General features: G+C 39.3%; 2 protein-coding genes across 7 annotated transcripts; one reads left to right on the forward strand and one right to left on the reverse strand.

The window, feature by feature from the left end:
• Window positions 1-772: 772 nt before the first annotated feature.
• Window positions 773-9,992, reverse strand: chic2 (cysteine-rich hydrophobic domain 2). Of its 2 annotated transcripts, none has more exons than XM_008416277.3 (6): window positions 9,598-9,989; window positions 5,978-6,032; window positions 5,013-5,168; window positions 4,827-4,883; window positions 4,692-4,751; window positions 773-3,825 (listed from the first exon to the last, which is right to left on the reverse strand). In XM_008416277.3, exons 1-6 carry the CDS (start codon window positions 9,726-9,728, stop codon window positions 3,775-3,777), a joined length of 510 nt encoding a protein of 169 aa, XP_008414499.1. In that variant the 5' UTR covers window positions 9,729-9,989; the 3' UTR covers window positions 773-3,774. The 2 variants fall into 2 exon arrangements, with proteins under 2 accessions (XP_008414499.1, XP_008414507.1); XM_008416285.3 differs by lacking the exon at window positions 773-3,825 and adding an exon at window positions 3,887-3,999 and having other exon boundaries at window positions 9,598-9,992.
• A 2,930-nt stretch (window positions 9,993-12,922) lies between these two features.
• On the forward strand, window positions 12,923-25,454 carry suz12b (SUZ12 polycomb repressive complex 2 subunit b). Of its 5 annotated transcripts, none has more exons than XM_008416251.3 (18): window positions 12,923-13,228; window positions 13,486-13,630; window positions 14,926-14,972; window positions 15,063-15,127; window positions 15,216-15,284; window positions 15,386-15,435; window positions 15,606-15,691; window positions 15,785-16,007; window positions 16,089-16,194; window positions 16,286-16,388; window positions 17,027-17,204; window positions 17,638-17,682; window positions 19,021-19,109; window positions 19,269-19,412; window positions 22,177-22,334; window positions 22,538-22,736; window positions 23,085-23,164; window positions 23,787-25,454. In XM_008416251.3, exons 1-18 carry the CDS (start codon window positions 13,214-13,216, stop codon window positions 24,097-24,099), a joined length of 2,115 nt encoding a protein of 704 aa, XP_008414473.1. In that variant the 5' UTR covers window positions 12,923-13,213; the 3' UTR covers window positions 24,100-25,454. The 5 variants fall into 5 exon arrangements, with proteins under 5 accessions (XP_008414473.1, XP_008414457.1, XP_008414466.1 ...); XM_008416235.3 differs by having other exon boundaries at window positions 12,924-13,228; window positions 16,283-16,388; XM_008416244.3 differs by having other exon boundaries at window positions 12,924-13,228; window positions 16,283-16,388; window positions 19,024-19,109.
• Window positions 25,455-25,715: the final 261 nt, after the last annotated feature.

A 25,715-nucleotide genomic window follows, 5' to 3' on the forward strand; every position in this document is an offset into this window, starting at 1 on the left:
CTTCAAAAACACCAGGTCAAGGTGGATTTTTTTCCTAAAATCTATAAACAAACCTTTAATTTTGGTCGCAGTTAGTTACAACCAAGAATTGTACCATCATAATCTACAAAAGCAAACTGTCATGAGTATAGGCTTGAAAACATCAATATATAAATAATCTTTATAATTTGTTTCTCTGAGTGAGCTGAGCTCAATTTACCAAATTAGGAAAACCAAACATTACGTCTTAGAGAAGATTTGGGATCACTTCATCAACTTTATTAAGAATTTGACTTGAGGTTCATTGGACTCTTCAATTGCTAGAACCTTCAGTGTGACATGATAAATAGAAGTGCACAATTGCTAATTTCTTACAAGAAGTCATGTTCAATAATGTTTTTTCATCCATCCATCCATTTTCTTGCACCCTTGTCCCTCAGTGGGGTTGGGAGGGTTGCTGGTGCCTATCTCCAGCTAACGTTCTGGGCGAGAGGCGGGTTTACCCTGGACAGGTCGCCAGTCTGTCGCAGGGCGACACAGGACACACAACCACGCGCACACACACTCACACCTAGGGGCAATTTGGAGAGGCCAATTAACCTGACAGTCATGTTTTTGGACTGTGGTTTATTTATTTTTTAATTTAGTCCTTTTTTCTATTCAGATTTATTGCAGACTTAAAATGGGCTTACAGTGTTATGGTTATGAAGCATTTTTAAAAGAAATGTCTTAACAAAGAGAGATGGTAAAAATTAAGAACAACCTGCACATCAACAATAATGAGGAAGAAAGCTGTCCATTTTTGTTTTATTGGTAGTTTTATAACTTTATCTACATGTGTATATATCTTTTTCTCACTCACACAGTCACACACATACAGGTTACACTCTGGATCATATAAAAAATGACACATTTCTGTGTAGAACTCGATCACACGATCAGCAATACGAACTCAATATGCATCTGGCATTCACTGTGCGCATACCAAAGCGTAAAAACAAAATAAACACCTTATGCCTTGATTTACAAAAAGCAGAGGACAATCAAAAGTAGAAAAGTGACAGATGAACCAAAAATGCCAACCAGCAAGACAGCTGATTTTATTTTTTTTATCGTCTTTTAAGATATAAACTAATACTTTTCTGTGTGGGTTGGTGAAGTGTGTGCTTCTGCACAGAAAGACCACAGAGACATCAGGAAGCTTAATCAACTTTGACATTTTTTTTTCTTCATCTCAAAACAAACTAAATGCATAATTTTACAGTTATTCAAGTAATGTGTGGTCTTTTGTACTTATTACACATGGTACCCTGTCACAACTGTGGAAAGAAAATGACAACAGGATTATTAATGCTACATTTTATTATTTATGTCCCCTGAGTGCCACCTGTACAGTCACCGGAGCTAAAACAGGGTGGCTTTGTTCAAATTCCACAGATATATGTATACATAATCTCAGTAAACATATATGGATGTTTTGGGCACTGGTCTGCAGTCTTTGTCGGTCCCAACTTGTCTCCTCATCAAATGCCGAGTATGCCATCAGACTGAGCGGTGCTTTGAGTTGTGACGTGTGACATGGAAGCAGTTTTAGACAAAGTCAATGAAGTTAAAAATAAACCAAAACCGTTGCTGAATTTAAAACAAATCATCTCACTTTAGGTGCCATAAATTTACTACTTATATTCTACAATGGGTGCTAGATATTTTGTTTTCTTTCTTCTCAGGTAGGTGTGGGCAGATTTAAAGAATGAAGGGACACCAAGGCTTTTAGAAACTTTCAAACCGCTACAATTTATCGCCATGATGCTGCAAAGGTCCGTGAAAAAGAACCAGAGTGGATGTATTTCTCTCCATTCTGAATATTCAGAACAACAGAGCTGTCGTCTGGCTGAAAAAAGGCCACTTCACTTCCCCTTGTTTGCAAGGAAAAAAAAAAAAAAAGATGCCGTTTAGAAACATTCCTGGTAATGAAAGCTGTGAGCATCACGTCTGGTATAGCTACCTTAGCACAACTAACTGACCAGCTATCATCAGACTGTTATGCTGCCTGTGTCGCTGCGTACAAGGCAAGAACTGCAACAAGGTACTGCATGATGCACAGTCAGCGCATTTTAAAAACTAACTGTAGAAATACTGTTATTTTTGTAGCTGCAGCCGTTTTCGAAGCAACTACATCATGTTAGACACCGATTTCAATCTTTGCGTGAATCGGTGAAAGCGTGGCGTTTTCACTCAGTCTCATATCGGCCCACACCTGTTCCCACGTCTATGATGCGTTCAAGCTTTAAACAGAAAGAGTGGCACCTTTGAAATCCCTATATTCACCAAGAAATTACCGTCTTGATCGCCTTTTATTCAGCTCAGCATCACTGCAGCAAGTGAACATGAGGGTAAAAAAAACAAGGATGCTAAGATGAATCTTTGTAGGTTTTCCAACGTAAGAAGCAGTTTTATGGTTTAAAAAAAACAAACAAAAAAAACAAATATGTACTAGTGCAACGTTTAATTCACGTTTCCAGTTTGGGTTGAGTCTGCTTAATTTAAACGTCCTTGTCAACCAAAACACCTGAACTTATAAATCGAGACACCTAAAACAGCAGAGCTCCGACTCTTGTCTTGGGGTGCGTTCAGACTGCAGCCTGAAGTGACCCAATTCCGATTTTTTTGACGTAATGTGACCTGTATCTGATCTTTTCATGGCAGTGTGAACGCACCCTTGGACTCAAACACTTGGAAACAAGTTAAGCTTTGTGTTTTAGTGACACAGGCCACAGAAAAAGGAGTGCAGGACTCAGAGAGAGTGCTTCAATGTTGACACTTAACCACAAATTTAACAAAAGGAACAACCAAAAGTTGCCATGAACAATACACTTACACAAACCAAAAAAAGATCATAAGAGGTAACAAAAAAAACCCCATTAAGAAAGAAATCTTTTTCTTTCTGAGGTGTGACATTTCTGTATTTCCATTTTGACTGCTTGTTTCTCTGTCTGACCCGCACATGCACACTTGAACAAAAACAGTAAACAAAACCTGATCCGTAAAATAAAGAAAAACAGTGAAAGAAACCTTTGTTTTGTCGTTGCCCGGTTGCTAGGTGACCAGTCCATCACTTGGACACAAACATCGAAATCTAATTGCTTTGGGTGAACTGTGTAGCACAAAGACCCATTTATATAGTATAAACAGTGCAGTCAGAGTGTGTGATTGTCACTGGTTGTGCACAGGGCAAGAAGACATCCGACGGCTGAGGAGTGAACTTTGACATGTTCCTGTGGGACCAGTCTGTCTGCTTCACATTTATCTGGATGAACTCTCGTGTTTCGCTCCAGCTTGTTTCCAAAGTACAGATTCAGGGCGTGAAGCCAACAGCTCTCAAACCAAGGGAGCCTGTGAAGTTTGTTTAAAGTCTGGCTGTGCTGTGTGCTTAGTTTAGGGACGAAAGTGACAAATATCCAGTTTTTGTCTCACAGAACTCAACTTGAGCGTCCAGTTTTCTTGTCGGAGCTTTAAAAGCAGCGTCCCTGCAAATGGCTGCTTCTCCTCTGAAGAGGGTCAGCAGCTGCTCAACAGAGCACAAGTTTGACCAAATGGTCAAATTTCAATGGCAAAAGGGGAAAAAAAAGCAAGGGGCTGCTGGATTTGTAAACAAGGATGCAGAACAGGTATATTTGTGGAAAGAGGGGCGACAAATGTAAACACTAGTGGAGTTTTTCAGAGGGAGGAGTTTCACAGCCATTAGGAGAAAACTGGGCAGCGGTGGAGGGTTTTTTTGGCTCTTCTGTCGTCTCGTTAGTCTGGTTTGAAGATGGGGATCTTGGGAAGGAACTCTATTAGGATTACCTGCAGGTCGGAAAACAAAAAGAATGCAAGTTACAACTCAAAGATGGACAAGAGACCGTAGTTAGAGTGGTTTTGTTTATTCCTGACACTGATGCCATTCCTCAGGCCTTACGCTTCCATCATGTGGCAGTGTGACATAATGTGCAACATTGCTTATGGGAAGCAGAGCTGAACCTTCAAGACACATAAAAACAAGTACAAAGTCGGTCTTCTGCCACCAGAAGAACATTTCCAGGACTAAAACAAGATTTTGAGAAACTCATACAAGAGTTTATTTTTAGTCGAATTGACAAGTCTGTTGAAAAAAGGTGTTTATAGTTAATAATTTAGAAAAAAAATGATAATATTCCTTCGCAGACTTAGGATTAAGTCTTGAACGTCTTAGAATTGAATGACTAATGTTTCAGCTGCTTTCTGCGTTTCCCTCTTTACACCTACAAATGTCTCAATTTGTGGCCACAGCAGACAATTGAAGTCTCTTTCTCTGTTAACGTCACTGTAAAGGGTAAAAAATAGATTGCTTTAAATATGTATATCTATATGTATTTTTTGTTAACAGTTGATTAAAGAAACAATTTCAAACATCTGCTAAATACTGACAGAAAATATTTTAAAAAGTATAATTTCTTAACCTGAAATTGCTACAATGGAAGAGGGTTACTTCAATGGAAGAGGTGTGGTAATGGGTTACTGCTAACCCGTTACCACAAATTATGTAATTTTTCTTGGCCCAACTAAACTTTCAACAGTGCCTTCAATAGTTTTCTTTCGCAGTGATTGGTGTTTATAGATCCTATAGATGTATTTTCAAGTGTCGCTTTAACATATAGACTCATAAAACAATAAAACACGACTTATATACTCACATATTCCATCATGTTGTTGGTCTCGCACTTCCGTTTGCTAAGTTTCCAATGCAAACACAACTGCAAAACGAGTGAAATAACGATGAGAGATTTTGCACATTTCCAAACCCAGCATCTATCAGCATGCTCCCCTACCTTGTGATAAAGTCTGTTGTTTTCCCACTCTAAAAGTTTCTCTATTGATCTTCTCGTCTGAGGAGGGAAAGGACAAAACATTGAATGATGAAAACAATGTTTTCACAGTGATGCTGCAGCAAATCCAACACAGCTACTTTCGAGATGCATGCAAGTGAAAGTCGGCATGTAGCGGCTGCCTCCTACCCTTTTGCTGAGGCAGATGACCGGCCACAAGCTGAAGCCCAGAGTGCAGCAGCAGCAGAGGCAGCCGCACAGGAGCCAGCGCACGTTCACTGGGAGCGTCTTCCTCAGGCAGCTGTTCACTCGATTGATGCTGGCTTTGAACTCTTCTGGCGCCACCTACAGGAGGCCGAAAAACTGTAAATACAGTCTCATCTGACACACCGCAGACTTACTGACATTACGTAAGTAAGTCATTTGTATTTCTTGTGCAAGAGCAAATATTTACTGCATTTTTCTTGGTAAATATAGGGGAAAAAAAGAAGATAACTGAAATTAGTCCTGAAAAAATATATATATATATAATAGATTAATAGCAATAAATCACTTATTAAATAGTCATTTAATCATTAACTGGAGAATACAGACTAAAAAAAAAAGCAACTTGCTGAAAGAACAACACATTCAGAGCAGATATTAAGCCAATACTGTACAAAAAACATATAGATGTTGCATTTAAGATAAAAAAGAAATCTGTCTGTAAATAAAAATTCACTTTTTAGCTTCAACTGATTCAAATTCTGTTAAAAGAAAACTCCTATTAAGCACCATTTGCTATCCAATTATCAGATCCAATCAGCCCAACACTGTAAAAACGTTAAGTCAAGAATAAAGGGCTGAACTTTCGTTAAAAGTATTTTTAGCTGCAAATGATAAAGCAAAACCAAGCAAATGCTATGTTATTGCTTTTCAGGCAATAACAATTTTAAAAAAGGGCATTTTAAAAAATGAAAAACAAAGAATAGAACAGAGACGGCATATATTTTGGAGCGTCTGGTAGTTGGAAGTCAAGTAATGTAGGAAATATCTGGTGATCCACCAGCCCCATTCTACATGGGCCTGTGATGCGTTGATGTGCGAATCCTGCCGGTTCTACCAGTCCCACCGTGAACATGTATAAGTAAGTGGGGTATTTGTCACACACTCACCTTCCCTGTAAGTGCTGAAGGAAATTCTGACTCAAATTTGTTACTAAGTCCAAACCTGTGGAAAAAAAAGAAAACAAAAACATTTTAACCCAACTTAATCAAAGGCAAAGCAGTCTTGATGGAATAATCATTATTCATTTATTATGGATAAGGAAAGATGGTCTGATTTGTGTATTCCGGTGAAGTGTTCAAAACGTGACAATATTCCATTCTATCAGCTCTGATTCGTATCTAGCAGGTCAAATGCAAACAAATGGGGCCCAACAGTGTAAAAGAGAACTTAGACAAGTCAGTCGATTTTATAGGTTTTATTTAGAAAACTGAGATAGGTCAAAATCAGACTATTTTAGGTACTAAATATTAATATAATTTTAAGCTTTTTACTTTTGTTTCACTTTAACTACAAACTTTTATGTTTTCGAGCCACCTTTGCACTGCGTCTTTATCTGATCTATTGCTGCCGACACTGTTTCACTGAACTGCCTTACGTGTGGGATAACAATAAAGCTTATCTTATCTTGAAATAAAACCAGGAATTAGCACCAGCCAGTAAAAACCATGATCAGTTCTTATTTAGTTTGTCAACCTTACTTAACTTTGACGAACACAGCAGCATTAAATGTTTAATCTATATCAGCTAGACCATTCAAAAGATGATGTGCATTCATAGAAGACACAGAAGGCAAGAATAAGTGTGAGAAGTTTTATAACAAATAGAAACTTTATACAAAGAGAATTTACATGTTACACGTCTGTGACATGTAAAGCCGCTCCATGCCATGGACTCGCTTATAAATGTTGAAATAAAACTCTTAAAACGTGCCTTAAGTAAAGAAAAAGTCCTGCACAGATCACTGTAATGTAACGGTTGTAAAACAATAATCAGTATCTTTGGACCCATGGTTGGTGACCGGTAATACAAAACGGCCTAACAAAGGCTAGGAGAGAAAAAAAAACTCAGTACAGTTTTTCATTCTCATGACTGCATGAAGGAATGTTTCCTTTTAAAAATGCAGCTGAATTCTTTTGTGCAAAGGATTAAGTCGCTTTAAGGTAATTCCTCAAGTATAAAAGGATTAAGAGGAGAGACTTGCATACTTAACATTTTTAAGTAATCTCTGGTAATATTTATGGCATTCAGCTACAGCCTATACAATCACAAGCCAACAGTGCAAAGCTTCTGCATTCACACAATGACAGAAAAATGTTTCCCGAATACATAAACCTTAAAAGTCTAGAGGCTGACCGCAGAGTGTCGAGCAAATTCATCTACAACTTCACTGGGTCTCGGTGCTCTTGTGACTCTCTTGTGGCTCTTGTGAATGCACATCTTGTGACGCGAAAGCTCGGATTTTTTAAATATTATGGACTATTTTATGAAAAGGTTATCCACTTCCACAAGCAGGTCAGATTATTCACTACTACTATAAAATGTCCGCTATAAAGATTGCTTTTCTATCCAAAGGCCTTGTGCACACATAGACGGGTCTTTATAAAAAGAAATATCTCCACCACATTGTTTGAAATAAACAAATATTGTCCACACGGGATTAGTTTCAGAAAAGTTTTCAACCACCTGAATTATTATTATTATTATTGTAAACATGCCTACTGACCTTAACTGCAATATTATTGATACCAGCCCAAATTTTCAATCAGTGTCCCCAACAAATATATATTAATTATTACAGAGGTGTTTAAAATAAGGTCAGAGGGAGCACACAGAGTTAAGAATCTACTTAAAATATATATTTTGTAAAACATGACAAGAGAGACCAATAGACAACAGCCATGTAGGTTGAATGGATTAAAGCTAAGATGTGCAGTTTCATTCTTTTGAGCTTTCAACCTCTTAAGGAACATCATGGATTTGGAAAAGTTGGCAGCCTTTTTAAAAAAAACTAAGAGTTAAGCAGCAAAAAACCTAGAGGGAACTGAACCAGAGAATGTGGTTTCTGCAGTGATGGCTACACCAGTCTCCCTTACAAGATGCTACAGCCAATTAAAACATCAAGTCTATAATCAGTCAGTCTCTTTCGCTCTGCCCTTTCAGGGCATGACACCACCTCTGGCCTCAACATAAATAATTAATGTCTGCTCAAGGAAGGAAGAAAGGATCCAAAAATATCTTAAATGTTGTGTTTATAGTTCTTAGAGAAATCTGTATCAGCATATAAACGCTTCACAAATTTAAGATCAGATATCGGTCACAAAATTCTAATCGACATATCTGTAATATCTAGCCACCTATATGTCCCAGGACAGAGTTACATTCAGACTGCAAAACATGCGTCTGACTTTGGTCTGTGTAACTGAATCTAAATCCATCCTCAATCCGTCCTTTATACAGGTTTTTAGGAAAGCCCACTCCGAATTTTTGTAGTCTGCCATTTTTAGATGGTTGAGGACAGATTCATCTTTTTTTTTGTTTGTTTGTTTAACTGTATTTTGAAAAATGTGTTATGTCTATGTGGGCTGCACAGTGGCGCAGTTGGTAGACCTGTTGCCTTGCAGCAAGGAGGTTCTGGGTTCGATTCCCGGCCCCGGTCTTTATGCATGGAGTTTGCATGTTCTCCCTGTGCATGCGTGGGTTTTCTCCGGGTTCCTCCCACATTCCAAAAACATGACTGTCAGGTTAATTGGCCTCTCCAAATTGCCCCTAGGTGTGAGTGTGTGTATGCATGGTTGTTTGTCCTGTGTGTTTCTGTGTTGCCCTGCGACAGACTGGTGACCTGTCCAGGGTGACCGCCGCCTCTCGCCTGGAACGTTAGCTGGAGATGGGCACCAGCAACCCTCCCGACCCCACTGAGGGACAAGGGTGCAAGAAAATGGATGGATGGATGTTATCTCTAGTTTACTGACCGTTTTCTTCTCAAACTTTGTTATTTTCCCCCCACTTGTCCCTCAATCAGCTTATAGCAAAATCATTGTTTTATTATTAAGTTTACAGGACTTCACTTGTCTTTGTAGGATGTTGCATTTTCTGCAAGAGTATGGGTCCCCCCCCCCCTCTGATTCACTTCAAGAATGTTTAATCATATTTAAGTTATCAATAACTACTGAATTGCTGTTTTTGTGTTCTATTTAGTCAGATTTACACAAACTGACTAGTCTGGATACATGGTGTCTATTTAACTTAAAAATCTTTATGCAAAGCTAAAAAGTTCATCTTGACAGCTAATCTTGTTAAACAAAGCTGGTTTAGATCAATCTTCTTAAATCTGGCCATAAAACATAAACATACATGCTGAAGTAAACAGGCTCCTAAACTGTGCTTAAAAGTTCTACAGGTCAATATTTGGATATACGGATATTTAGGCTAAAACAAAGTCTGTAAAAGTGTCAGCACACAGTAGCTGGGTTTGTCAGTGGAACGTCACTATTAAGCTATAGGTGGGAGGTTGATAGCGCGTAAATCTCCATTGTCAAAATGTAAATGTCATAAGCAGCTCCACTTTCCTTCCTTGTTCAGCCTGCTGTGTTAGGTTAGCAGCTAGCTGACTTCGCTAGCGCTAACACTGTGCTAACAGTTTTACGCGGAAGACAGCGAAGGCTTGATTATTTCCTCGGTAAAGACAAGGGGTCCCTCATTAAAGCGACGGGCTTCACCGGTCACTTACACCGTGACGTGGCCGGACCCTCGAACCACCACCGGGTCCGGAGCGTACTTGAGGAGCTGTTCCTCTGCGGCCCTGTCCTCGTCCTCTTCTTCCTCCTCCTCTTCGTAGATTTCATCAAAGTCCTCCATCATCGCTCCCCGGCAGTGACACCGGGAGAAACACGGTGCCGACAAACAGAGAAACCTTTCCTAAAATACAGACCCAAGACAAAACGGAGAGGGTGGGTACAAAAATATGAAGTAGTTCACATATCGCCTCAGCGAGCTCCGAAACAAAACATCAACATCCGCCGCTGGAACAGCACGACACCGGAAGAGGGACGGACGGAGGGAGACACTTTTCTTTTTTCATTCCTTTTTTTTTCAGTTGTTATTCGTAAATCTACATTTCAAACAAAATACAAATGTTGAATGTAATTTTTGTAAGAAAATAAATATTTTTGAAAAATGCATGTCTATAAAATAGATTTTAGTTATGTATTTTCCCTTATGTGTTTTAGTAGCAATCAGTAAGACTTTATATCCACAAGGTGGTTTTACAGAAACTGAAACAAAAAACAAGTCGAGTAACTGTTGCTATTATTTGCAATTTCAGCAACAAGACAATTCAATGTGATATGCATGACTTAAATATGACAAAACAAACTAAAAAGAAACATTACCTATAGCAACAAAAGAGAACTAATAAAATGTAATCTGGGCTAGAATCATTCAGTTAATTTTGATAACAAAGGTAACTCAAAAAATAGGGGGGGGGGTTTGCCTTGGGAGTTTCAGCAGTTTTGGAGATTTTGGAAGTTTGTTCTGAATTAGAGGAGCACAAAAAAATGATGAATACTGCTTCTTCATGCTTTGTTCAGATTCTGGGGCTGCAGAGTAGACAATAACCAGAACACCTGAGTGGTCTGGAAGGTTGTTACAATGACAACTGTTCCTTAATGTATTTGGTGCTAACCCATTCAGTAATTTATGAACTATCAAATATATTTTAAAGTATTCTCTAAATTACAAGGCGCCAGTATAAGGACTTTATAACCGGAGTGATGTGCTCTATTCTCCTACTTTCAGTGAGAATGTGAGCAGCATTCTGAATCAGCTGACTTTTTAGACTGACCTGAAGGCACTGTTGCAGAAATAAATTTTCTAAAGATAAACACATGAATGAGCTTCTCAAGATTTTACTGGGATGCTACTCCTTTAATCCTAAAATTGTTCTTCATGGTATTTGCAAAGAATACTAATGGGCAGTTTGTTAGAGTTAGAAGATTTACATGTGCACACCACTAGTTATTTGCTTGTTCACTTACATAGATGTATACGCTCACACCAGTTTCACTGACTGCAAGCTCAGATTGGTGACACATTATGTAACACCTTAATGCTGTTGTTGAGGAAAGACCGCAAGGAAAGTTAAAGAGTTTTGACCAATATCTATATACCTATGTCAATATATTGGGAATTTCCAACAATAATGATCATATCAATAAAAATTCAACAAATATAATGAGATGTGAATTATAAGCCTTTAAAAAGCTTTGGCATTTGGAGATTCTAAACAGATTTTAGTTTAACCATAAGACAAGTAGACAAAAAGTCATTTTTTCCATTTCTGATGAAATCTAAAACAATGCTAAAAACTGGTTTAAAAGATAGTACTTACTGCATGAATATTGCATTAAAATACAACAAAATAAAGCAAAGCTAAAATAATCTCATCTGTGACAAACCGATAAAGGAATCAATGCAAGCTGGAAATACACTGATTAGTATCAAATGTGGAAAAAAATCATAAATAAAAAGAAGCACTGACGTTCAGCTACAGGCCAGGACAAAAAGACTGTCTTCTCAGCTGTCATCTGATCCTGAGACTGCCATTTTTCCAAAAGTGAGGGCTGCAATAAATCATTAATGCCTCTCTATGAGTTTCCATTTAACTTCAGACACCATCAGATGAGCTTTATCCAAATATCTCTGGGCTCAGTAAGGCTTATACTACACAAGCGATTCAAATAAAAAGGCATACTTACAAAACCAAAAGTTTGTTTAAATTGATTTTAAGTGGCACAAATATCTAATGCACAGGTTTTAAAATGAGTATGATGTAAGCTGTCCTTCTGTTTCCTCCTGAGCGTTCATGCAGCTGAATTTTGTAATAGGAAAACCAGAAAGAAGATATTCAGTCTTCAGTCTGGGAGAAAGAGTCAGACAGGCAATGTTCTTAATATAACACATTGTTTGTAACATATTTAATACTGTGTAAAACCAATCAAATTTTGTTTGGATATAGCAGCAATTTTTTTTTTCCTTTTGATTTGAAGAGTGAAAGGTGTTAGCATATCTATGAAGATTAATCTTCTGTCCAATGAGAACATTTTCTCAGAATAAGAAGAAAAAGATTCAAAAGTCTGGTAACTGCATCAATGTTAAAAAGTTAGGACACCCCATGAAAGTATCTATATTGTTTGCATATTTGGACACACATAAATTTCAGTTCCAAAAATACTCTGAGGGTCATGTGATACTTCAAAACAATTACAATTGAAGAAAAATATTTTTAAAAACGCTTGCAAAATTTGATGAGGAAAAAAAAACACAAGATGAGGAATAAATGGGGACACTTGACATTTATTCTTACTTAAAATGCCTTAAATAGCATAAATTCATATCACAGCAGGTGAAAATTATTAAAACATTGTTCCATAGCACTTTGAAAAATGTTTTCACAATCTTTGAATACATGAATATACATTCACACAGACTGTTTAGCGTGTAAGGCCCAAATATGTCATATCGCTGGCAAATTAAGGTTTTAAAAGTAATCTCTTCCTGTTACCCACATGTGTGGTTTTTTTTGTTTTTTTTTTTGACAGGAAGTGATATTTATGTTTTGGAGTCCTGACTTGAAATCTGCTGAGGCAGTTAACAATTAGGGTGATGGCAGGGAGGCTTTCTAACTTCAGATGAAACATCAAAATACAAGTGGAAATCTGCAAAAATCTGGTTAGCTTTGGCTGCTGCATTACACATTAAGAATTTTCTTTTGATTATTGAAGAGTTTAATTAATTTTGGACAAACCTCAGAATAAATAAAACAGATGTTTGGGTATTTTATTTAGCTTTTCAAGAAAAAAAAACAGCTAGACAAATAAATTAAAATGCAACAATATATATCCAAAAAGGTTATAATGCTGTGTGAAAGCACCTGGTTGTTTTGAAATGAAAGCTGGTGAAGTGGATTTCCCGCAAAATCGCTGAAAGCGAGGGCGGGGTGTACGTCATGTCCGGAGATGATTGTCCAATAAGGCCGCAGCTTTCTCTCGGCTCGTCTTTTATTGGCTGACCACCTACTCTTGTTCTGTTGTTTAGTACAAACTGAAGGGAGCGACATATAGCTTACAGTAAATCACACTTCTTTATCAGTGTGATTAATTTCACCAAGGATTACACTGATATAAATTAGTATTTTGGATCAGGAGAATTAAACGGAACTTTGGGTGTAAGGACGCCTGTTTTTTTTAACTGAACTATGCTAGCATTGCTAGCTAATTAGCCTCCGCGTCGTTGCCTCCTCTTCATGGGTTTCGGCTGTTGATTCCTGCCAGTCGTCTGACACATTAATGCCATCAGCCAGGGTGGGTTATGTTTCATTACTTTCAATATTTCCCCCAAGAAAATTTTCCGACTTTCTTTACCCGCCCAGTTTTAATTTCACACTGGAATCCCAAGATAGCAAACTCGTTAGCCATGCTTTTAGCCGAGCTAGTTGGTGATGGCTATACCGCTAATGCGAGAGAATGTGCCTTGTTGTGGCTAAGCTAACTGTTGTAAATATCCACCACCTGTTCTGTAGTGATTTATATACCCATATGAGATGCCGTTTCCCTCCCAGAACTCAGGTCACATCATGAGCGGGGCGAGCTGCAAAGCTAACGGCGCCGTGTACCCCGCCTCATCCGCGGTGATGAACTCCGTGAAGAAGCCGAAGATGGAGCAGATCCAGGCCGACCATGAGCTCTTCTTACAGGCCTTTGAAAGTAAGATTTCGCCGCTTTCTACATGCTGATTTAACTTTACTATGTTTTTTCAGAGTTCTAGCCCGCTATACAGCGAAGTTACGTTTGTTGGGCTGATCATTTCTGTCAGGCCTCCGGTTTCCCACCTTCTCATAGTGTTGGAACTAGACGTAAAAAACACCGAATGCAGTGAGAACCTGTTCTGTAGTGAGAAAAGTGAGAAAACCAGACCGAACTTTGTTGCAGACTAATTAATCGGTCTCAATCGGGTGATGGTTTTAGGCCTAATGGAATATGACAAAATCGACGGGGAAGGAATTTCTAAACGACTGAAAGGACAGAACAAGCTTTTCTAACGATGATCGTCTCATCCAGATAACACAAATAAAGCTCTGGAATAAATGTGACATTGCTAATATTTTTGTATTTATTTCTTCATTTTTTGCATTTTCATTCATAACACTTAAAGTATATCAGACATCAAATTCATTATTGCACTGCAAGCAGTCATTTGCAATATGATTATTGTACGAATATTGAAAGTGGGGGATGCCCACCTCATTTTTTCAGTTTTCCTCCTGCCTCCTAATCCTGATTCATTCTCTTATTCCTTTTATACCTGTTTTACCTGAAAGTACACACATCCAAGTTCAGTAACCCTCGACTGACTTAGAGTTTACACACAGCTTTTGTGGTGCTACTTATTAACATGCTTATAAAACCTGGATCTGTTGAACTTGCCTCCAGATATAAGACCCACGTGACTGAGGTAAACACACAGATTTGTTGCGATTCTGAGATTTAAGACACTTTCTTAATTATAGTCAGTAAATCTAGAGAATATAATACCCCAAGTTGTCATACTTCAGTATATCCTCTCTACACTCGCTTTGACTTGACTCACACTTTGGCTTACTTAGAAGAAATATTGCATATTTTCTAAGATGTGATGCGACTTTGCAGATTTTAAGTTGAGTTTATCTGTTTAAAAGCGGTCTACATTTCTTTGAAACTAGAAACAAATGCCAGCAATTAAGTCAATAGAAGATTCTGCCTCCTGACAAAATGGTTAGCAGCCATTTTAAAAAAGGAAAACATTTTTTTAGCCTTTTCTTATATTTCAACTAGTGTTGCAGGCAATTCCAAACAGAAACTAATGAAAAATGTGTAATTTAGTAGAAAGCTCCCAACATACTAAAATGGTCTGATATTTGATCATCAGTTATAGAAGGAGGCTGAGAGACAGATTGAGCAGCTCAAGCAGATTTGAACCATACCTCAATGTTAATGCTCACTGTTTGTCTTATTGATTCTAGAACCTACTCAGATATACAGATTCCTCCGTACAAGGAACCTCATCGCGGTAAGTGAACTCTTACTCCTTTTTCCTTTCAGGAATTTGTCTGCACTAGCCTGACCATCCAAACTTATTCTCACCTCTTATCATTTTCAGCCCATATTTTTGCACAGGACCCTCACCTTCATGTCTCACAGAAATAATCGAACAAATGCTCGAAGGTACGCAATTCAAATTTCTGTTACACAAGTCAGCAGACCCTGTTTGAAAAATATTTAATTTTTTAAATTTTTTTTTACTGATTTGTAGGAAAACATTCAAAGTGGACGATTTGTTAAAGACGGTAGAGAAAATGAAACTAGAGCAGGATTCTCCAAGGTAAGGAAGATCACATCTAAGTTTTACACTTTGAATTATTTTAAGATGGTTAACGTCAGTCTTTAATACGCATTTATTGCATATCTTTTTGTACTTTTTAGCTTGTCTTCACACCTACAGTTAACATTTACCGGGTTCTTCCTTAAGGATGGTAAGCAGTGTGTTTTTCTTTGTTTAAAAACATTTTCCAAATCAATATCTGAATGAGGATAGGTGTGCTCCTGCGAAACTTGGCACTCATAGCGGTACCAGCAGAACCCGTCCGTGTTTGAATGTATTCAGCTGAAGCGTTAATATTAACATTCTTTTATTGCTTGACAGAAAAGCCATCTCAGAATTCAGAGAACGAGCAACATTCAGTGTCATTAGAGGTGCTACTTGTCAAAGTCTGCCATAAAAAGCGCAAGGTATCGTGTAAAGTTTCATATCTGAAGCCGATCATTTCTTTCTGTTGTCCTCACTTCCCTGCTGACGACTCTCGTTATTGTCTGCTTCTTTAGGACGTCAGTTGCCCGATAAAACAAGTGCCTACCGGTAAAAAGCAGGTGCCTTTGAATCCTGACTCCAAGCAGACCAAGCTGGGCTCCTGCCCCTCTTTACTCGTCCCCAGCAATGAGTTTGAGCCCAGCAACAGCCACATGGTGAAGTCCTATTCGCTCCTCTTCAGGGTGTCGCGCACTGGGAGAAGTGGTCTGGTCAATGGGGAGGCCAATGAGAATATTGGTGCGTCAATGTTTTTTTGTTTTTTTATGTGCAGCTGTAATTCTAATAACTAGATGTAAAACGTCACTTTTTCCCACTTAGATGTGACAGAAACTCCCAGTAGAAAGAAGAGAGGTTCAGCCCACAGAGAGGAGGGAGGGACCACAGAGACCTATGTTGCACAGATGACCGTCTTTGATAAGAATCGGTGAGCCGGTTCTGGTCCAATTTCTCCCTTTTCCTTACAGATTTTTGGGCTAAACCTGTTTTTAGTGAGTGAATCCGTTCTCCTACAGGAGGCTGCAGCTGCTGGACGGAGAGTACGAGGTGTCAATGCAAGGGATGGACGAGAGTCCAGTCAGCAAGAAACGGGCGACGTGGGAAACGATCCTTGATGGCAAGGTGAGTGACCCGAGTCTGTCTCCAGATCAGCTTCTTTTCGTCTTAACTTATGAGTTCTTCTTTCAACGTCTCTGCAGTTGCCTTGTCAACACCTGCAGATCCACACTGATAGTTGTCCAATGTTGTTTATACAGCAGATGGAGACAGACTTCTATCTATTAGCAGATTGTGTAGTCTGCTGTGATAGGTTAGTTTCTATGGATTGATCAGACGATTGTAGAAATGAGGGAATGTATACTTCCATTCACTCAAGGAGATAATCTTGTAATTTCTGTTGGATTGCTCATCTACAATCACTATCAGAAGAACCTGCTGTTCATTTTTCTCTTGTGTGTTGTAACTAGGGACGCAAGAATGTGAAAATTTGGGCCGACGTTGATATTGAATCGGCCAGTTTTGGTTAATGCTAATAAAAATTGTGCATCAGTAGTTCTAGTTTTTACAAAAATGGTATTGGTGAGAATCTGACATGCAGATCAGACCTCAAAGAAAACCAGAAATCTGTGTTGGCCAATAAAAACCTGCTCGGCACATCGATACTTTTTCCCTCGCTCTTGACTCCTGTCTGAGACGACAGTGTGTCGGAGTCGTTGCTGCTCCTCTCTGAGACGTTTTTATTCTGTGTGTCGGTCCCACAGAGAATCCCACCGTTCGAGACGTTTTCTCAGGGACCCACGCTGCAGTTTACGCTGCGTTGGACAGGCGATGCCGGAGCAAAGTCCACCGCGCCTGTAGCCAAACCTCTTTCCACCCGCAACTCAGAAGCCACCAGCCCAATGGAGACCCGGACCAGCCACCACCGCGCAGCCCTTATGAGTACGTACGAAGTTCAAGTCGAGGTCGATTGTGAAATGTTCATACGTCCTGGTCGTCTCTTTGAATGCCAATTAGTTTTTGTTAGGTCTTTTGTTTAGAGGTGACAGAAAAGTCTAATTAAAGAGACGAAGATGGTGCACAGATGGCTGTGTGCTCTTGAATTGCTAACAGTTTGTTTGGCATAAAGCATTTGGACCTAAAAAGAACAGCATTGTAATTGTTGAGTCCCTTTCAGACACGAGAACTACTTTGTGTTTTATTCATTTTATTTAGAAACTGTTTTTATAATTAGTTAATTTGCAAAAGTCACGCTGACTGCTTCTTTTTACATTTAAAAAAAAACAACAATTTTTTACTGTTTATATTCAGTTTATTGTTTTGCAGAAAATGAGTGAGTTAGTCATTACATAATCTTATTTCTGTTACTTCTCAGAGAAACATTCAGCAGAGATCAACTCATGTAGCACACAACTAAAGTGTAAGCATTACTTTTTTGCTTCATATTGCAACATAAAATTCCAGACCTATTGATGTAAATATGCTAGGGATGCACCGGTTCACCAGCCTGTGGTCATAGCTGGCTTAACAAGTGCTGACAAAATATCTCTGGGTAATCTTATAAACGTTTTTATTCAATTAAATCAGGGGTGTCAAACTCCAGTCCTCGAGGGCCCGTGTCCTGCAACTTTTAGATGTGCCTCTGCTGCACCACACCTGAATAGAATAATTAGGTCATTAGCAAGGCTCTGGAGAACATATCTACACAAAGAGGATGTAATTAAGTCATTTCATTCAAGTGTTTTGTACCTGTGGCACATCTAAACACTGCAGGACAGCGGCCCTTGAGGACTGGAGTTTGACACCCCTGAATTAAATGGTACATTTGTGATTGTGTGACACACCCCTTGGGTGTGTGTGAATGGCTTGTCCAACACAATAACCCTGATGTGCATTTGTGACAAACTTCACCAAGCAGTTTCAATCAGTTTTCTTTTTTCTGGGTACAAATCGTTTCTACATCACAAACAGTTTGAAGAAGAGAACAATCTAAACTAGGCCAAAATGAAGTGACAGAAAATTGAAAACTACATTCAAACGAATGGAAGAAAATCCCAAATAAACAGAATGCTGATGAGCTTTAAATAATAGACGAGAAGAATCTGCAGCATCCAGTCGGGGGCCGAGGAGATGAATAGGAACCGTTTCCTTGTGCTGCTGTTTCAGGCCTCATCCATTAGATCATGGATCAATCTAAATACATCAGCATACGCGGTCATGTTGCCTTTTGTCGAAACGGAAATGCCCTTGAAGTCTGTTGTTTCTAGAAGACGGCGACCTCAAACTCTTAGTTAAGCGCCGCTGCGTCTGCTTCCTGGCCATCATGATTGACATTACAGAATGTGAAAAATCTGAAAAACAAGAAATGATGATGAAATGTTCAGTGTTTACAGTGGGACATTTTTTTTTTGGTTTGCTTTTTATTAAGAAAAACGCTTACGTCTACCAATAGCATCATAAAATAAAAGCTACTGTAGTGAAATAAAACGATGAGCTGTATAATTTGTTTATTTAAAATTAGCCGAGCAAAGCCTGATTGGTGCATCTCTAGTATAGACATGTATTGCTATTACTATCATCATTAGCGGTTACATGGCACCATAGAGTTGGATGTTGTTTTGTCTGGAAGGGACTTCTCCAATGTTCAAATTTGTGTCGCATATTTGGGAGCAGAGGAAAAGTCACTGTTTAGTTTCGTCTCAAACGCACAGTATTTGGCGACAAACAAAACGTTAACTTGTGCATCTGTTTCTGTCAGCAGTGAAAGAGTCGGTCAGCACAGACAGTCAGACGAGGAAAGAGCAGATCCCATCTGAGCCGCGCCAGAAGCTCCGTATATTTTATCAGGTACAGTAAAAATAAAAAATAAAAAAAAATCACTGGGATTGGCACTGAATTGCATCTGAATTAAACGTTTATCTTGATAGGAAAAAGAATGTTTGACTTTTTTTTTTTTTTACACCTACTTACTGCTTTGTAGTGATTCTGTGATGTGTTCTTCAACAGTTCCTGTACAACAATAACACACGGCAGCAGACTGAGGCCAGAGACGACCTCCACTGTCCCTGGTGTACTCTGAACTGCAGCAAACTCTACAGCCTGCTCAAGCACCTCAAGCTCTCCCACTCGCGCTTCATTTTCAACTATGTGGTAAGGAAGCGAGTTTGGGACTTTTTGTCTTAAAGCGATTTATGCCGTTTTCACGTCTGCAGTAAATCAGCCGTTTTGGAAAAGGGGAAACATCCAAGTGTTTCAGTCTCAGTGCCAATAATGCAACATCAGACATACTGCACAGTTTTGTGTTGTCGTCCCTGGATTTCATACAGAGAAGTCGGTTAAGAAATGTCAGACTGTCCTGTCTTTTTATGCATTTGCAGAATAATCAAAGCACCATTAATGCTCCACCAGTTCATCTTTACTTATGTTTGTAGCATTTCTGTAGCTGTGTGATTAAACTGTAGATGCACATTTAGCTGCTGTTGCTTTCTGCCACCACTTGGGGGCAGTGTTCAAAGTATTTGAGACAACCTAAAAATTAGACGGCAGTCCTTTTTCCTCGTGTGTTGGTCCTCAGTAGTTTTGGTCCAGGTACCATCCACCCTCCTAAAGGAGTAGTTCAAGATTTGTCTCATAGATCTAAAGTACAATAAATTACTTGTTTTCTTTCCTTTCTTACTTCAGTGGTATTGCTGAAAAAAGTGGTTTAAGCAGCCGATTAATGGGCACAGGAAGCACTCGGTCAAAAAGCTCCATATATTACACTTTACAGAACAAACACCTCACCTCTATTGGTTCTTTTTGTCAGAAATAAGCAACAAATTTCTGAGCAGAAAATATCTTCATCTGAAGATCTGATCCAGATCCTGTGCTTGTAGGTCAGGAAGGTTGCTGTTGCATTTCCAGAGTCTCCACAATATCCAATCTCCTGTTGTTAGACGCTGCTGTCCCGGTTTCTCTCTGATTCATGTCTGCCACATATTGTTTTTTTAATCTGCCATGGTTTAAATCGAGAGGCGTCCTCCTTTGCTTCAACAGACTTTAAACTTTAAGACTCACTCCAGGATGCAGTGCACAGAAGAAGGAACAGGCATAATATTTTATCACTGTGCATCACAGGCTCTCCCTGAAATCCAGTTAGCTCTTTTTTTTTCCCAGTTTTCCTTGTCCTTCTGCCTCAGCAGAATTACTGTTTTCATTGCTACCTTAAGTTTCAGAATTTTCAGGGTTGCAAGGAGGCACAGTTGTCCCATAGCAAGGAGGTTCTGGGTTTGAATCCTTTGCTAGGGTCTGAAGTTTGCTTGTTGCCTTCATGCATGTGTAGATTCTGTCCAGGTATCCCAAGTTTTAGCCCTGCAAGTTTTAGCTCCGTCCCTGCTCTTTTTTTGGCAGAACTTGCTAAGTTTGCAATAATTTTAAATGCAAGGACATTGTTTTGAAGGTTTTGGGCTCTGTAATTTATTAGAAATGTTATGTTGTTATTATTGAACTTGGAGGAGAATGATTGTTTATACCTGTGAATGACACTCGGTGCCATCACTCTTCTAGCCACAAGGCCTCGCTTTAGAGAAAGTAATACTGCAGGAAATAAGATGGGAAATTCATCTCAGCACGACTGATTTTTAATTTGTTTTTAATTATGTCGTATAAAGCAATACTGCCACCATTTTTCTGTTGCCTGGTTTAGCATAAAACAAGAGTTTTACTGGACCAATTCTCTCAGAGATTGATTCACATTTTTCATGTTTTTATACTTGGGTTTCTACTGCTTCAAAAACAGCCTGAGCGCTTAAGGGATGGGGAAAAAAGCTATTTTTTTTGGTATGTAGAAAAGGTTTTTTAAAAAAAAACCCTCCCAAATGTTTAGTCACAACTAGGGCTGTTGTAAACGATTATTTTAGTAATCGAGTAATCTATAGATTTTTCTTACGATTAATCGAGTAATCGGATAAAAACAATTATGAAATAAAATATTGGTAAATCTTCCATAACACCAGTGTTACTATCAGATATCAACATCATTCTATTTTTTCCACATTTGAGCTTCCCTACCAGTTACTTTTTTGTAGACCGGGGGAGCAATACGGGATATTTACGGCTCCTCTGTTCAGAAACTCATCTACCAGCCATGTTCCGCCTCCCGTTTGTTCAGAAGTTTATTGTGCGGTTCGTCCGTAAAGCTGCTCTTACCCTGTAAGCATCAACCCTCAGCCGCCCGCCGTGTTCAGTCTCTCCGCTCACCTGTATAAATCCTCCTCAGCTTCTTCCCGCCGTTCAACCAGCAGCTCCGGAGCAGAAAGGCTGCCGAACTCCCGGCATCGCGCCGGTCATTTTAAGGATGTTTATTGGTCCCACAAAAGCGATGAAAACCCGGAATTATCACCAATCAGTAAAATCCCCGCGGGCCGAACTTGAAGATTGGATGTTATGCCGCTAACACGTAGCTTCTGTCAACAACTCAGAGGCGGAAGTCAGAGCTCCACGCAACGCAAATAATGTTCCGGCTGAAACACGGTGCGCTAAATGATAAAACATAAATTAACAAAGCTTCGAGGCAGGTCAATTTTCCTCGAGGAATTTTAATAATCGAGGTACTCTAATCACTTGAGGAATCGTTTCAGCCCTAATTTAAAGTGACAAGACACTCAAAATCAGCTCATTCTGAAATAAGCTCAAAATAGGCAAACTAAAATCTCATTATCTTAGAATTGTTTTGTGCAGAAAAATGTAGTGAACATATTTTGTATAACTCATAGACCTATTCTAACCTCTTCAAGGAAGCATAGTAGGTCACCTTTGAGGAAACTGTGTGGTCAGATATCCAAGTTATTTTTTAATTTATCAGATTTTTTTTCTCTCTCTGTGCATGCGGTGATGCCTAATTCTCTGATCATTTTCTCCCTTCTGAAACGTTCAGCCTCACCCCAAAGGAGCCAGGATAGACGTGTCCATCAATGAGTGCTATGATGGCTCCTACGTGGGCAACCCTCAGGACATCCACAGCCAGCCGGGCTTTGCTTTCAGCCGAAACGGCCCAGTTAAAAGGACCCCAGTTACCCACATTCTTGTCTCAAGGTAAATGCCGCCTTGTTTCAACCTCTGCTACGTCTTCCCAGTTAGTTTTAATCGCTTCATTGTAGAGTCACTAAACACCATTGGTTAGTAAGCGCTGATATGTTGGATTTTAGATAAATGCCTCACAATCAACATTTTGGTTGCTTCACAGTCTGAACCTACACTTTTATAGCAGGCTGCCTTTTCTTTTTCGCCGTCTCTAGGCCCAAGCGGACCAAACCGAGTCTGTCGGAGTTCTTGGAGTCCGAGGACGGCGAGCTGGAGCAGCAGAGGACGTACGTCAGCGGCCACAACCGGCTCTACTTCCACAGTGACAGCTGCATGCCGCTGCGGCCCCAGGAGATGGACGTGGACAGCGAAGACGAGAGAGACCCAGAGTGGCTCCGAGAGAAGACGGCCACGGTGAGAAGCTGCCATCTGGTTCAACCCTGTGCCTAGAAAGTCTGTTTCCTACCAAACTTTGATGTGGACCAAAAAAAGCGAACTCTGGTCCGCCTAAACTCTGGCACTGTTTGAATGCTACATGGATGAGAGACCGCTCCAAAAAGCAGAAAGTTGAATTGGTGCAAAATACAACCAAAACAGAGTGTAGATATATTAACTGCTCGTAGCCAGATGTGAAATAAAGAGGCGATAAAGGCCCTCATGCAAGAAAAATGAAACACTGTATGCACTGTTTTTCAAATTGGTTGACACTCCTTTTTTCTTTTCTTTTCTTTTCTTTTCTTTTCTTTTCTTTTCCATTTGCAGCAACTGGATGAGTTCACAGACGTCAATGAGGGAGAGAAGGAGGTGATGAAGCTCTGGAACCTGCATGTCATGAAGCACGGGTAAGTTTAACAAACAGGTCGACGTTCAAACCACACAACAGAAACACAAGAAGAAGCCAGAGGAGATTAAAAGCTTCTTGGATCATAAAATGTTCAGTTAAAAAAAAAATTAAGAAAAGTTTGTAATTGGTCGCATTTTAATTGAAAATCATATATCAACACAATAAGTAACATTTTAAATTCCAAAACCCTTTTTGCTGCTGAATTGAATAAATAGACATGAGTTCAACCAGAGATATTTCAGCTTGAGGTGACTCACTTCTTGTGATTTTGATGAGTTTTCACTTCACTTACCTTTATGCCGGTCAGTGACTAAGATCAGAAATCTAAGGAACAATTATGAAGATGGAGTTATTCATAATACATATCGTCATGGAAACATTTTTTTCTGTGGGACTAAAAATCCCGCACTGCTAATCACCTGTCAGCAGAAAGAAAGTCTGGTCTTGACTTGTCTTGTTCTCCGTCACCATGGAAACATTTATCGATGATGTCATGGGGGTGTAATTATATAAACTCTAGAAATGTAGGAAGTACCTCATGCCTCCCTCACCTGACACCTGTTGATGCAGTTTGACGTTAACCTTTTTTTTTTTTCTTTTGCTTTGTTCTTTTCATCCAGCTTCATAGCCGACAACCAGATGAAACAAGCCGTCATGCTGTTCGTGGAGAACCTCGGCGCTCACATCATCCGCCGCAACCTCTGCCGCAACTTCCTCTTGCACTTGGTCAGCATGCACGACTTCAACCTGGTGAGCACGGCCACCATCGACGAGGTGATGGCGAGCCTGCGAGAACTCAAAGAAGAGCTGCCGGACGCCAAGGGGGAGCAGCAGGACGAGGCGATGGGGCCGGCGGGTGGCTACAACGGCAGCGCCGTTACGTCCAGCGGAGGGAAGCAGGGCAAGCGGACAAAAAGCGCTCTGACAGACTGATGTCAGTCTGGACGGACGGGACAGAGACCCACGCGGGGCTTTATGATTTTGTTTTCTGGTAAATCAAGGAACATTTCCAATCCTTTGGTGCTTAGATAGGCTAACAAACTGGCAGCCGGAGGATCTGAGCTGACCAGTACCGAGGCTAAACAGGTTTCTGAAACTTGAGAACAACCAAATATGAACAATAATGACAGCGAAATCACCCACATCCACTTTGAGGACGCGAGACGATGCAAGTTGGTCCTGCTTTTACCACACCCCCCCCCCCTCCCCCCCCCTTTTTATGGGAGAACGAATAAAGTGCGTCTCCTCTTACGGCACAACTGATTTAACGATGTTGTATGAAGGTTACAGTTAAAAACTGTACTGAGGACTTTGTCGCTGTTTGTACACTTAAAATTTAACCATGTTTATAACTTTTAGCTGATTATTTTAGCACTTCTTGGTTGTTTCTAGAAAGTTAAATCAACAATTAAAACAAAACAAAATATTACGCCACATCCAATATTGAGGATTGCTTTGACGCTCTTATTGGTGAAGAAATTGGCTGTGGATTATTTAATGAGAGCGCTGTACAGAAAATCAAATCTGTAGTTGACATTAAGGCCTGATATCTACGAATCCTGCAAAGTTTGTGTCGGGATCCCAGCATGGTTTATTGTTGGCAAGTTGTCCTGAAAGTAGTGTTATAGTATATTCGATCTTGAACATGGTAAATTCAAACTTTGTTTTCATCAACTCGTAAGTGTTTTTCTGTCAGGAAAGCTTAAGGAAAGACGGTGGAAATCAGTGGGATACTTTTATTTTTCCTAGAAACCAGCAGCACATTACTCTTTGTGGCATGTTTGGTGAGTAGTATCAAAAATAGCATACTTGGGTTTTCCGATGTCGGCATCTGCAGGTTTTCCTACTTTTCAAAGTTGTTTTACTGACGTCATCAGTACCGGTAGAGGAAAATGAATATGTTTTCATGTAAGTCACATGAACTGTTTTTAGCCGTGTCCCATTCCTGGTCTAGTGACCGACAAGTTGCAGTTTTTCTCCAATAGCAGTAGGTTGTTTATTTTGATGCTTGGTCCTTGTTAGATACAGTTTATGCCAAAGGGGAATATTTTCACCAGTCTTTTTTTTTTTTATCATTATTATTATTTTAACTTCAGAAAACCTTTATTTTTCAGTCCTATTTTGTTGTGCACATGAAACAGTCACTTATTTCAATCAGACAGCCAAACTACCCATATAGTTTTTCTGTTCACTGTTTATTGAGGCTGACATATTCATCAATATTGTCTGAACACATTGTGTACTTTGGAGTATTTTATATTTAAAGAAATAAAATACATTTGCCCTTACTGAATGAAGCCTGTGATGATTTTATGAATTTGCATGGATACAAGTGTTTTTATTTTGGAGTAATCAAAGGTTTGAAAGTGTACAGTTAAGCCCAAATTTATTCATACCCGTTACAGATTAGGGTTTAAAGTGAAATTTAACTTCTTTAAGGTTTAGTGTTTTTTTTTTACAGGTTTGTCTTGAGTGCAATTATGGAAACCCATTTGGGCCATGAAAGAAAAAAAAATAAAAGCCCAACAGGAAGTCATAATTTTAATTTT

The sequence above is a fragment of the Poecilia reticulata genome, chromosome 1 (genome assembly GCF_904066995.2).
Source record: "Poecilia reticulata chromosome 1, P_reticulata-male-v2, whole genome shotgun sequence".
In the NCBI taxonomy this organism is placed as follows: domain Eukaryota; kingdom Metazoa; phylum Chordata; class Actinopteri; order Cyprinodontiformes; family Poeciliidae; genus Poecilia; species Poecilia reticulata.